The sequence below is a fragment of the Struthio camelus genome, chromosome 6 (assembly GCF_040807025.1).
Source record: "Struthio camelus isolate bStrCam1 chromosome 6, bStrCam1.hap1, whole genome shotgun sequence".
Lineage (NCBI taxonomy): Eukaryota > Metazoa > Chordata > Aves > Struthioniformes > Struthionidae > Struthio > Struthio camelus.
Window position 1 is genome coordinate 35,567,661 of NC_090947.1, and position 13,667 is coordinate 35,581,327.

Here is a 13,667-nt window from a genome sequence, read left to right on the forward strand (position 1 = left end):
CTTAAGTCAAGAGTTGGTAAGACAGGTAATGTGTTTTGGAGCTTAGTATTGCTCAACGTATTATAGTTAATTACGGATGTACAGGATCTGCCAATATTGGGGGTGAGGGGAAAGAGATTCTGCTCCTAGCAGCTGTGCTGACACTACATCCGTAGAGTACTTGCTAGAGGAGTTCATGAGAACAGGCAGGAACAAAATCCACAGCTCTAGCTAGCGACTAGTATTTTGAGTGTCAATAGGGGATGGATTTAAAGTCTTCTCCGTTTCTACCCTATCCTAACATCTATAGGAAAGACCAAACATTGGGGAAAAATAATGAGTTACCCAGTATTCACATAAGTGTATCTTCATCTACACAAGGAGATAAAAGAACATCTTTCAAAATAGCTCTACTTTTAAGCCGTACTGTGATTGACTTTACACCAAACACATTCCACTTCACTGGCAAAGCTGTGGACACGGTAATAGTCAGCAAAGAGGTGGTAGCATTTTAATCTGCTTCCACTAGGTCTCGATGAGAACATCCATCCGCCCATCTGAAGAATGGCCCGGTCTCAAAGGGCTTTATATTTTTGCCTCTGGCGTTTGGCAAAACGTGAGAATATGGAACAGGGGAAGAAGCAGCATGAACAGAGAAGTGGGTTTTGTTAGGTCCCGAAACGGGGAGATTAACTCCGCAGTAACCGAGTTAAACGTGGGAAGGGGAATGTCTGCGTGCCAAGAAGCAAGCAGCACCTTGCATCTCCTAGGGTCAGGGAAGGGAGCGAGGAGGTGTGTGCTCCTAAGGAGGGAGGGACAATATTGTATACAGGGAGAAGCCAGCCCTAACTACTCACAAATCTCAATCCAAGTGCCACTTTTTCAGAAAACCTGCGAATGTTCACATGAAACACTCCTTCAGGCACAACAGCTGCATACCTCATGTAAGCCCTTTCATTAAACAGAGATTGTACCTTTTTCAGCAGCAATCATAATTAAAATTTTCTTACTTTTCATCATACTGGGGGTTCAGAGTTTTTTTCTTAACAGAAGTCTTCTTTCTGCTTGTCCATCTTCTATCTGGAAGCAGGTATATACGAACATATGGATCTACTCCACGATTAGAAGAGGGTACTAAGTTTCTGTTAAAAGAAATACAGCATTGATAAGCAAGTCAGCTTCTCTCGCTACATGACTTTTAATGTGTTGTCACTTAGAATCAGACCCACCCTCCATGAGGAAACAGTGTTTATCTTGGGATTTGGAACGTAAGCAAAAAATAAGTTTAAGGCTGTGAAGTTTCACAAAGTTTTCGTTATTGAAAGTGTGCCACTTATAGGGGTACTTCAATTAACATTTACAATTGAGTTGTAGGTGCCAGTCCTTGCCATGACACTTACACCTCCTTTAGACCTCCCAAGCCATGCATCAGTTGTTGATGGTGTTCAGGGAAAGTTTTGGATGGCTGAAAGTTAGCGTACCATAGTGAGCACTACTCGCTGGCCACCTGCAGCTGGCACTGGCCACATGTGGTGGTTTCCACCAGCCTGGGCCTTGTGAGGCTGCACAGACTGAAGTCAGCTAACGTGAAGGCATCTCAGGTGGGCAGCTTACACTGCACGCAGCTCTGGTCCAGCTTTGCTAAACGTATGACAAGCACGAGAGCTGTTCTCTACTTTACAGACAGATGCAAAGCAATCGTCAGTGTTACCTGCAGCCGTTTACCAGCACAATGAGACTCTGCCGTATAGAAGCATACCGCACCGTGAGCTGAATTTCTCCCAGAGGCATTTCGGTCCCGCTGTAAGACAGACAGTCAAAGCTCTTAAATGCAGCTATTTAAGAAAAGATGCACAGTCCTAACAGCACGGAACAGGGCATGAGCTTCAGAAGCTGGTGATGCATTTTCAACTAAAACCAACTTTCAGAGCACTATTCCTCGTTCTGGCATCTTAAAGTTTGCTTTCTAGAAAGCAGCTGGACCACAAAGCATTCAGAGAAATAACACTCCTGCTAGCGCCAGCGGTGCCCAGCACACCTTCTGTACAGGTGCCTGCTCTCAGTCCCGTGTTATAAACGTCCACATGAGCACCTAGTTGGCCTGCTGTTGATGTAGCAGCAAAGCACAGACCAGCACATGCTACACAACTCCTTCACGGATGCTTGTATAGGCACACTGTGACCCTTTTGGTACCTCACGCTGCATGTTATTAAAGTGGTTTTCAGAACCATTCTCTAACAACAATTAAGGGTTTATAAATGAGCCCCTGTTCAGAGCTAGAGAATTTGCCAGTCTAGAGGTACTAAAATGAACAGCTGGAGCTGGATTCGATATTCAGGTTGATGCCTGGTTTGATGCTCTCTTAATTGAGACAAACCTTTTTTGCTACTTCTGTTCATTAAGCTTTCTGCTAGCTCAGTTCTGCCCCCTGGAGACAGATCCAGCTTTCCATCCTCCTCCATGGAGCGGGCTTTATTTCATGGAACACCATCAAAGGACGGACGCAAGTACGCCCATCTGGGAAAACTTTGTTCGCTCCACTACAAGAGTCTCAAAACTTGCTAGATAAAATAGAGCATCCACAATTTAAAGTAGCCAGATAAGTAAAAACCTAAACTCATGATAAACATAAGTGAAATATTCAGACTTCCACTCTCCTGTTTAAAGGGAACTTTGGTGTTAAACCCATGAGTATTATGGGACCCAGGATATTCTGTGTGAAAGCCAATTAACTAGCCAACACATGCAGCACCTCTTAGGACAGTCAGAGAAGGAAATGCATCCACTCTACACCTGATCTGACAGTGACCCAGTAATTTACTTTGCTGCTGACTGGAACACTTATGCTAGTTCTCACGTAAGGTAATTTGAGACCTCAGATTCCAAGTGACTTAGCAGTCTTGAATCCAACTGAATGCAACAGCCGCCCATAAAACCTAAACCTTCTCAAGAGAAGAACAATTCAGCTGGAAGAACCACCTACTTATGAAGGTCCAGATTGCTGCTACTTAAGTCAAAGCAAGAAGAAGGCAGAGAACCCAGCGAAGCAACACTGGGTGCAAGCCTTAATTCCTGTATGACTGGCAGCGTGGGCACTACCGCTGCTCTGGTTTGTAATGCTGCCGACAGTCGATGCTCTGGATTTTGCTTGCTCTCCATCTCATTAAGGCCAGCAACAGTTTCACTTGCTAGAGGCTCTGCTGAACTGTCATTTGTGTCCACATCTTCACTGCTGTCCTTTTTTGGCATGGATTCCAGCGCTGCAGAGTCTTTCCTCACAGGAGGTACTTTTGAGACTTCTGGTTTTGGTGGAGGGACATACTTGTGCTGGTTCCCACCCTTCTCCGCGATATGTACGGGACCTTGCTTCGAGGCATTGACACCTGCCTTGACTCTTTGTGGATCGGGTTCCTCAACACTCAAGGCCTAAAAATCACAAGGTGGAGAAGTGAGCCCTGCTACCAAAGTGCTGGAGTTAATGCCAGCATTACCAACTAGGCTGAAATTTCACCACAACACTACTGGTTTCAGACAGCAGGAGACTGCCCTTAGAGATGAAAGAGGTCTGTGGGATTAGCTATGATGTTCCCTTCCTTTGCCCTACAGTGCATGCATTTAACAGTGCCTAAACACTGATCCACAGCACTGTGAGAAAGCACTCCCTAAGTGTTACTGTCTCTCACTGCTTTGCAGCTTAGATTGCCCCCCGGCTCAGCAATACTCTTTACCGTCATCAGAGGATTTTCAACAATGGCAATGCACTAAACTTTAGGAAGCCTCAGGGGACAGCTGTCAGCTCCATCATGCGCTCTTCACTTCAGCTAAGGATCTTTTCACACTTTCACTCTTCACCTGTGAAGCAAAGCTGTATTTCTCCTCTTAAACCTTTCCTCTCTTCTGCCTGGCCAGAATTGGAAGCGTCCACTGGATAAGCAAAGTGAATATGGAAAACAACTTACCCGCAACACAAGTTTCATCTTAATGAAGCTGTCTGAACTGGAATGATCCAGCTGAAATCGCTGATCCAGAGTCATGTTTGGGTCCTTAAGTAAGTGGGAGAGAGACACCACTGAAGTTCCCAGGATGCTATCCCGATCCTTGTCTTTTACCTAGAAAGAGGAGGGTTTTTTTACTAGATGGCAAACTGGTGAGCATACCCCACAGAGAACAGTAAAACAAGAAGGTACTTCAGAGAGAGACCAAAATTAGCTTATTTACTTCAAATAGGTCACATCAACCTTTTAGAAGTGTAACAGATTGCGTGTGTGAAGCCAAAAAAAACCAAACCAAAACAAAAAACCTTCATCTATAACTACGCAGAGAAGCGCCTCCCTTAGCAGAAAAACTAGGTCCTGGAATCTACTCGAGTTTCCTTAATTGGTCTGGAGAAAATGTCTTCAACTCCAGAGGCAGCTGGGATGGCAACTGGCCTACATTTTTGTGAGGTTTTTATGGTCACAGTTTTTTTTAGCCTTTCTAACCTCAGTACACCTTTGAAGTTCAAATGCACTTCTGTAGCCCAGTGAACAGCCACAGACCTGGCCTTGACTGTAATGAACGACAGTGAGACACAGGACATCGTGAGGAGGCCAGACACCAAGATAAGGAGATAGGACTCTGGTTGAGGATTATGAAGGCTTTGATTTCTGACAGCAAAACATTCAGGGCTTTGCGGCACTCATGCCTATCTGAAGTCTCCTTTGCATTTTGCAACCAGAAATGTCCCATGCTTTGTACGAAGATATTAAGCATTACAGGATCCCTAGAGCAAAGGTAGGTACCAGCATCATCTAATATAGAAGTGCCCGTACAACAGCAGGATCCACCTTATAAGCAGGATCACTTCAAACATGGGCCCCAGTAAAAGCACACAGAAATGACCTGCACTGAGATCACCTCTGCTATAAAGGAGGTTTCTTTCTACAAACCTACATTCAGTCTTCAAAGGAAAGGCTTTTCTCACCTCAATGTGCAGTGACTGGGAATGAGCACTGTGGACAAAGAAGGTGAAAGCCTGGCCCCACGTGGGATCTTTGTTGAAATTGCAGGTCTGCAACAGGAAGATTGTGGCATATATGTTAGCAATTCTGTGAGCTGCAAACAACACCGTGACACTGATCACCAGTGAGCGACCCTCCTGTTTTATTCAAGTGATGCTACATCCCAGCCACACAGAGAGAGTGAGATTTCCCAGTAAGATGCGTGTAGAAGACAAGTCTCCAGCAAAACCAGAACAAGGTCTGCAAGGTGTGGGAATGCTGAGGAACGAGTCAGGTGAGCCGTGGCTGGCCCTGACCAGACCAGCATTGCCTGGACCAGAGGCGCTCCCCAGCCGCAGCTGGGCAGCGCTCCCCACTGCTCCTGACAGGGAGCGGGAGCGCTGCTTCTAGCCCGCAGGTGCCCGGAGCAGGGCTGCAGCTGGAGCTGCTCCCTCAAACAGCTGCCTTGGCCAGGCTGGAACGCTGGCAGCAAGGGGAAGGAGCACCTGGGAAGGCTGGAAGTCAGATCTAGCTTGGGAGAGGCAGGAGATGTGGTGCAGGAAAAAGCTGAAGAAGGTAAAAGTTCAGGCAGAGCCCAATTTCTGGCTGGAAAAGGTGGAGGAAACAGAGAAAAAAAGGTGAGTTTTGGTGTGGATCCACCCATCCTGCATGCTTGCGCGCAGGCAACAGGATCTGCTCCTGGTTGTCTGGTGCTGGAAGGAGCATAAGGGCCTCCCCCGTCCACATCTGGCTGCCATGCAATAATCTCAGCAGCTACCAGGAGGGGAGCATTCAACACTTGCTCATAGTCATCAGGTGAAACTAAATATTAAGTAACAATGAACTGAAAGTGAACAGGAAGAGATCCAGATACATTTTTTCCAGGTTAAAAAAAAAACAACAAAAAAAAACAGTACAGCTTCTGTGAAACAGAGGCCAGGAGACTCTTTGATGAGGGAATAGATGCCAGTTTGACACAAATGACCCTCTGCCATGAGAAAGTACGAGCCAGACTGGAGACCAATCAGTTTTCACTCTGCAGCCCTCACGAGCTGGTAGCCATGAGCATGGAAACACACATTTGCTCAGCAGACAGGCTGAGGAGACAGCCACTAAAACACACGCCCAGGCTCAGCAATGTGGTGCTTCCACGTGTTAGATGACAGGCTGGCCTCTGCAACTGTCACCGTAACTCCAGTGCTGCATGTCACCTGTGCTGGTCCTGTCCTCTCTGGACCTTGGAAATAGTCGCCCATAAAATTGAAAGTATTTAAGGAAAGCTGAAGAGTCAAACAGCCTCACCTTGCTCTTCTGAGTCTTGTTCCCTACGGTGAGCAGGACGAAGGAGGAAGGCTCTCGTTCCATCTTCTGTCATTTAATATGAGAAAAAAAAACAAAGAGGAGGCATTCAAAAAATTTACAGGCAGCAATATCTAACCACTACGCTTACTTGAAGCTCTTTGCTGGAAAGCTGACAGCTTTTCAGACTCGGGACACCTGAACTAACAGTCCAGTATGCAGGAAAGATTCCAGCCACAACACAGTATAGTCTTACCCTCTACCATCAAGAGTTCACATTTAAGCCAAATCTTTATGTATTTAGGTATAAATAGATAGGCAGCTAAGCATCTGTCAGAAGTTGGGAGGAAAGCAACAGAAAAAGAGTTGAAGACCCCATGGACAGCAGGGAGCCTTCGTCATTCCCCGATGCAGAAATGGTTTCCTGTGCTCACAACTCGCTGTAAAGCGGCTATAAGCGAGTCACTGGCACTGAGTAACGATTCCTTTCCAGAAGACACAATACTGAACCTCTTGTGCCAAGCCTTTCGCTTTTGTACTAATGCTACAGTACCCATTTGGGGGCCTGGGGAAGCTCTAGGGGACCCTTTCCTGCCCTTTCCCAAAAGGAGATTAGCATAACGTCAAAGTCATCCATGCAAAGGCTTTATCCATTTCTTAGAGCTGCGGTCATGTGTAGCTTGTTCAATGAAACAGAGAGAAAGACATTCTCCCCTACACCCCCAGTTCATGTTACAATAGCAAAACGCAGTATTTGGGGAAAAAGGAACCTGAAGCACAGAGAGAGGAAGCCTGAATGACAGATGGGCTCCTGAATCCTGCTAAAAATGCAGGAGAAGGAATCTCATGGTCATTCTGCAATGGGTGAGAGGGTTACTGCAGACAAGCATGTCCCTCCTGTCCCAACTGGAGAGGTCAAAATGGGACAGCTCAGCAGGGGAACAACCCCTGCAGCAGCAGGAAGGGTGGCATGACTTGGGTTTGATGCCCGGGGGCTCTTACTGTCCACGGAATAAAATAAAAATAAGGAATCCCCCCCACAGAGCCAAATATTTTATCGATGCTTTTCCCCTTGGATCTCTTTGACTTTCACTAGGGAAGCCTTTCAGTCACCACCTTGAACCAGTGATCGCTTAAGTTTCTCACAGGGAAGAGATCGTTTCCCTTTAACAACAGCTAGGTCCAATTGTTGCGACACAGTATAATCCAGCATGTGGCTTTGCAAGCACAGAAATACAATATACATTTTACCTTCAGGTACTTGTTATTTTTGAACTTCTTTGCTCCGTATTCACCATTTGAGTACTCAAAGTGGTTTTTCTGAATTGGTAAAAGCATATTTTAAAACAATTAATTTGTGGGCTTTAAAAAAAAAAAAAAAGAGAAGAAAGAAGGTTAGGAGTGAAGGCTGCTTGCACGTGGTTCATACTTACTGGGAGGTTGAAAGCGTTGTCCAAGTAAACTATCAGAATCGCTGTAGACAGACCCTTCTTATCCTGCGAAGGCCAGCAAAAAATAAAACAAAGCAAAACACAAGACAGGCAGGGTCACTCATCAGGGACAAACCAAAGCACAGCATGAATTCAAAGAACACCTCCTGAAAGCTAGGCAGCTCTTCGACTTTCTCCTAAAACCTGCGATGGAGAGGAGCACAAGCCAATACCCTACAGTTTGACTGTTTTAAGCAGAGCAGTAAGGTCACCAGTTCGGTCCACTGGCCTTAGTGCAGTACAATCTATCTCATGCAGAACTGGTTGGATTTTGCAGTGCAGCAAGACACCTAAGCACATGCTCAAACATACACATCAACATCAGTAATCCAGTGTCAGCAGGAGAAAGCTGGGATACAGATTTTATTTGTTTCAGTGGAACCTAAAGGCTTTTGCTTGATTATGAAGAGAGAGCATCTTTGGGAGACAGGCTTGATCCAAGCAATCCTGATGAAAGAATATGACACCGTTTGTAGCCATGGCCCTACTAAGCATCGCTGTTGGGTATTTATGACTAGCAGATGCGTACAGATGCTGGGGTCCTACACAGATACTAGAGAAAAAGGGAAAGAGAAAAAAAAAAAAAAGAAGGGAATAAAGAAAGGAACTGTGTGAGGCCATTTTGTCAAAGCAGTGAGTCAAACAAAGCTATGCTAATTTAAATAAAAAGAGCTGCCACATTTTAGTTACTCCTGGATTACCAAGTGACCTGGCGCAAGCAAGCACACACCTTTCCTCTCTAGGAAGAGCCTCCCTTGTCCTCAATAAAAAAAACCCACACCACCCCAAAAAGCCCCCACACCAAAACTTTGTCCAAAATAAACAAACAAATAAATAAAACACACAACAAAAAAAACAAACCAAATTCCAAGGAGTTTACCTGGGGTTCCTAATTTTACATGTTCCTTCGTGGATGACTGTACAGGAAACAGAGTACCTAAATGCCTTAAGCAAACATACTCACCTCATGTAGCTTTTCTTGGTCATTTACTAATGAAAACCACTCCAGCTTTAAATGTAAGTGTCCACTTGTTGTCTTACTTAAGGGAAACCACTAAATGGAGACAACAAAGAGTAACTTGAGAACCGTGAGGCAGAATAATTCTCATACATACACACACTGCAGTCACTGGGAGTTATGTACAACAGACAACATGAACTGTGTTTTGTGCTCCTTAGTTTGAATTTCAGACACTTAGACTGTACCAGCTCCATCTACTTAGGAATCACAAGCCAAATACCCTGAAAATAAGATACTAATATATATGCAATGCACATGGACGTTTGGAGCCAGCAGCAACGCTAGGACAGGCGCCCCAGCACTCTCACAGACTGCTGGGTTACAGACCAGCCACAGCAAGATCAGATTGTTTCTTCCCTCTGCAACCCGAATGCTTTGCTAAACTTTATCCATAGCTTTGCAGAAACAATTGGAACATACAGTGCGTGTGGTTTCAACACGAGATACCCCCCACGCAGGCTCCACGTAACCTCAGGCCCGTCTGAGGTTGTCAGCTTGACTGTAAAAATGATTGTAATAGTTACTTCAAGTTTTCCGAGCAAAAGCAACTAGATTTTCCTTTCTTCCTGTGAAAATAACACCGTTCAAGTACATAAGGAAGCTTCAAGCACACAGAAACAATGCAGTGATAGAGAGAGAGCGAGAGCATGAATGAGTACCTGTAAGCATGCACCACAACCACATTTAGAAATAAACCGTGACCTTTACCTCATCAACAGTTCTGTCATTCATTACATCCGCCAGGCTTATAAGTAAGCTGGAAGACAAAAAAAGTAAACATTTCAGCATATATTTAGTATATTGCTGATTAGTGAACAAGAAATCAAAGCTGTTCCAAATAACAAGAGTTACATGCATTACCTGTGCACATATTCACTGGAACACCCTTACACTCCTAAGTGCCTTCTCCCTCTTGAAGTGCTTCCAAAGTTAAAATACATTTTAAGTAAATCTCAAGTCACGTAATAACCACCGCTTCTAACGGCTTCCTAAGGTTCCCCGCCAGTGGCGGGGCCTATCCTCTACGGCGTTCAAAGCTATTTGCTTGAAGTTCTTGATAAAAATATTTGAACAAAGGGCATAGCTTCCTTCAGCAGTAAATTTCCTGCGTGAATAATCTGGATGTCCTGTTTCAGAGATTACCGGCTCCTGTGCAAAGGTTGGGTTCTTCTGTTTGTTTACTTGGGGAGGGAGGGGGGAGCTTGTTTGTTGTTGTTGTTGGTTTTTGTTTTTTAAAGTCACGCAAATATGTAGAAACCCATTCTTAAAAAGCAGGATCTGACATTCTCTGTCTGGAAAAGATCATGACCCTCTCTGTCCTCCCCTAAGTGTTATTATCTAGAATATCAGCGATACTGTCCCATTCACAAGAGAACCGCAACTCCTGAAGCAGTGCCCCTCTCCTGCCCGTCATCTGCTCTGGGGAGGGCAGTTTCCAGGCTGCCGGGCATTTCAGGTTTTGTGCGTTTTCTGGAAGAATGAAGACAGGATGCCAAATGTTGCTACAGGGAAATTTCTCCATTAGAAAACTGCACCAAGAGCTTATCAGAGCAATAAGAAAACACCCAAGTTAGGCTGCACTCCGTTAGGGCTGAAGACAAGGAGGAGAAAGGATCTAATCCTCAGAATTATTTTCTCAAATTCACTGAACAAACATGTCTGAAAACTACATCTTCTTGAAGAACGAAGAAAAGAAAGTCATACTAATTTACCTGCCCATAAAGTCATCTTTATCTGGATCTTCATCATACAAGTCCACTTCTAAGTCCTGACCAGGTACTTCATGAACAACAAACTGGAGAAAAGAGAGGTACTGATTTCCAGTAAAGAGCATTCACATAGGTTCACAGCTCAGGTTATGGACAAGAGCATAACACTTCACAGCTGTAACACATAAAGGACACTCCCAGCTGTTCCACGGCTAATCTTAGAACGAAGGCAATTGGTTACAGGTAAAAAATATTTCAAAACCAGTTTCCTTGTTTTTGAACTGCAAATTAAACCCCTCAAATGGGGATCCCTAGTAAGAATTGTTTACAAAACCAGAAAAAGCTAAAGGCATCCAATACAGAGAGAAATCAGTGTCAGAGCGGACTACAGCTGCACAGCCTGCTGCACTGATTGCTATTTAGAGCAGTGCTTTGCACCTCCCCTGAAAACCCACACATGTTAATCAGATTAAACTGAACACCATTTCACAGTTGCAAAGCAAATCGGAACTTGTTTGAGGGTCAGAATCGACTCATCAGTCAGGTAACAAGGAAGTCCACCTGCTCCAGTGCAGCCAGCTAAGAGAAGGTCCTCTATGCTTAGGGAGGCAGAACAGCTGTGCATCCTAGAGAGAGGAGGATCACAAGATTCAGTACCTCAAACGTCTCATTCCAAAGAGGGTTAAGATCTCGGGAGACTGTCTTGCTTCGATACTGCACGGTGCCAACTCGAAGAAGAGCATAGGGGTCAGACTTCCCCCGGATGGCACCAAGGAAATTGTCTTTCTGGACAAGGTTTTCAGCTTCTAACAGATGAACTCTTATTACTCCCTGCATAAAACAGGGTACAAAATTGGCCGTGAAAATGTGATCTTTGGATAATTACAATACGCTGCTTCCTAAAACTAGTTATTACAGGCAGATAGGGTAGTCAGCATGACAGGTTTACAAAGACTGGTATTTTGATGCAGCATCTTTCAGACGGCAGAGCTGTAAGATAACAATTACTTTTTCCACCATTTACTTTGAAAAAATCCCCAGATACCCAAGCCAATGTAGATAATTGGGCAGGATGTGTTCTTCCATTTATTTTAAAATCAGAAACATATATATACGCACACAGGATTACAGCTACAGTCAAATCCTCTGTGGAATCAAGTTCAGTTCTCGCCAACTGAAAGAGGAACTAAGCATCCATTGGCAGGTTATTACTTTACTGCAGAAAGGCCATTCAATTTCAATTTGGGGAGGTAAGTTTACAAGACAGAGCATCCCTCTCTTATTCATTTATATTTACCCCATCAGTGAGTATATTATGTACTTGAGGGATGAAGGAGATTGAATATCTGGATGTGTTAAACGGTTATGAGGTTTGGGGCTTTTTTTTTCCTTAAATATTTTCTTTAATGAAGAGATGTTATCCTCTGACCTTCCCACTTACACCCCTTCATAGCATTAGTAAAGAAATCTAAGTAGCCTAATGCTTGTTGCTCATGTAATTACTTTCTCCAGCTGAAGATCTGTTACATCCTTAAATTAGACTAAAGGTCTACATTGGTAAATGAGCTCAGTGTTTAAACAGACTTCTTCCACCACATACATAGGGTAGGACCCCCCTCCCCCCCCCAAACAAAGAACTATCCAATATCTGTTTTTATATCTCTGAAATATTACCTACAGAAAGCCTAAAATCTAGGCCGAAACAGCTGATGAGAACGGGATGTGCAGGAACCTGACACCAAACTCGCATCCCCATCTCGAGGAATGCAAGCTCGAGTATCCTCACGGAAAAAACTCACATATGGGACAGGGAACCTCAGGTGGGCAATGTTCATGTTCTTCTTCAGAGGCACCGTGATTCTGTTTGGTAAAACCAGCCGTGAAGCAATGAAGTCCTGAATTAGTGAGTCTGACATCACACTGCAGGAAAAACAAAAAAAAACCCACCTAAATCTCTACAATCCATCGCAATTTCAGTTAGAAGGGAAAAATATGGCAGAGCAAGAGGAAGGGGCTCTGCAAAACCTGTGATACTACCTTCCCCAGAGAGGGCTGTGGGGCAGTAGTTTAGCTGTAGCCTACATCCAACTGCACACAGGCAAAAGGCATCTTGCTTTTGACACTTTGATTGGAACAAGAGGAAAACGGATCACTGTGAAAGGCTAGGCTGTCTGCTATCAGTAATTTGGACCCAGCTGGGCTTCCTCAGGGAAGGAAATAAGCACGGGGCAGCCTCTCGAGATCTCCCATAGTCCTATCCCCTATCATTCTGCACATAACCACCACTGCCCTGGGGCACACGTGGTCCAGTGTCCATCTGCACACAAGGACATTCAAGTCTAGAGTTACTAGGGCTGGATGGGAATTTGGCTCTAGTAGGTGGTAAATGATGACTGGGTGCTTAGGCCAGATGATGAGGTCATCACGCACCCAAACAAGTCATATAAACTCAGGTGCCTTCTGGGCTTCCTTGGGAATGCCAACACCAGAGACAGACAAGGTGAGCAGCGAATCAGTCTGCAATTGGTGATGTTTCACAGCGGGGCTCAAGATCTTGAGATAGTTTGTTTTTAAGCTTAGAACTTGGTCCTAGCACGCTGTTTTCTGCTCTTGGCCACATGCCGTGACCTTACTGTAAAATGGACGGAAAAGCTAGTCAGACTGAAAACCCAGAATGAGTTTATTTGTTTTTAAGACTAAGAGAAAGATGAGATTCTTTCTCTTGACATCATTGCATTAAGAAGGAAAATCTTTCTTGAGGTTACTAGGCCTCTGGCACAAGGGAGATCACACTGGCTGAACAGAGGGTGATATCTGTCTTGGAGTCCATGGTACCTTCCCATCTAATTTAAAACTTACATATTTTCAGCTTTTCCAGTTTCAAATCTTTTCTTTGGAACTTCTTTGCTGTATGTTTATGATGGGGAAAACTGTGATTTGAGCTACTTCTCTTGAGCAAGAAGCATAGGGCTAACGTAGACCTCCAACAGTCTCTGGGTCATTAATGAGATCATTTCATTATACTACAGCTTGGCATGGGCAGAAGACAATTTTGGAGGGAAAACCCAGAACATCTGAAAGCCTCTTGTGCTCCTGCTAAACCCTAGCACTTACTGGGCAGCTTCTCGGGATAAGACTGTACGATGACATTGTCACAGTCCATAGATGAGGCTGGATCCACCCAGAAGG

At 44.5% G+C, this 13,667-nt stretch overlaps 1 protein-coding gene across 1 annotated transcript in view; it reads right to left on the bottom strand.

The window, feature by feature from the left end:
• ESYT3 (extended synaptotagmin 3) overlaps positions 1-13,667 on the bottom strand; it is a 35,819-nt gene that overhangs the window by 3,231 nt on the left and 18,921 nt on the right. Inside the window, exons 8-20 of the mRNA XM_068949566.1 lie at positions 12,278-12,398; positions 11,136-11,309; positions 10,482-10,564; positions 9,478-9,526; positions 8,713-8,802; positions 7,692-7,754; positions 7,510-7,578; positions 6,262-6,327; positions 4,944-5,030; positions 3,940-4,089; positions 2,964-3,406; positions 1,691-1,780; positions 990-1,121 (exon numbers count right to left, since the gene is read on the bottom strand). Of these exons, the coding sequence (XP_068805667.1) occupies positions 990-1,121; positions 1,691-1,780; positions 2,964-3,406; positions 3,940-4,089; positions 4,944-5,030; positions 6,262-6,327; positions 7,510-7,578; positions 7,692-7,754; positions 8,713-8,802; positions 9,478-9,526; positions 10,482-10,564; positions 11,136-11,309; positions 12,278-12,398 (1,617 nt within the window). The remainder of the gene's footprint in view (positions 1-989; positions 1,122-1,690; positions 1,781-2,963; positions 3,407-3,939; positions 4,090-4,943; positions 5,031-6,261; positions 6,328-7,509; positions 7,579-7,691; positions 7,755-8,712; positions 8,803-9,477; positions 9,527-10,481; positions 10,565-11,135; positions 11,310-12,277; positions 12,399-13,667) is intronic.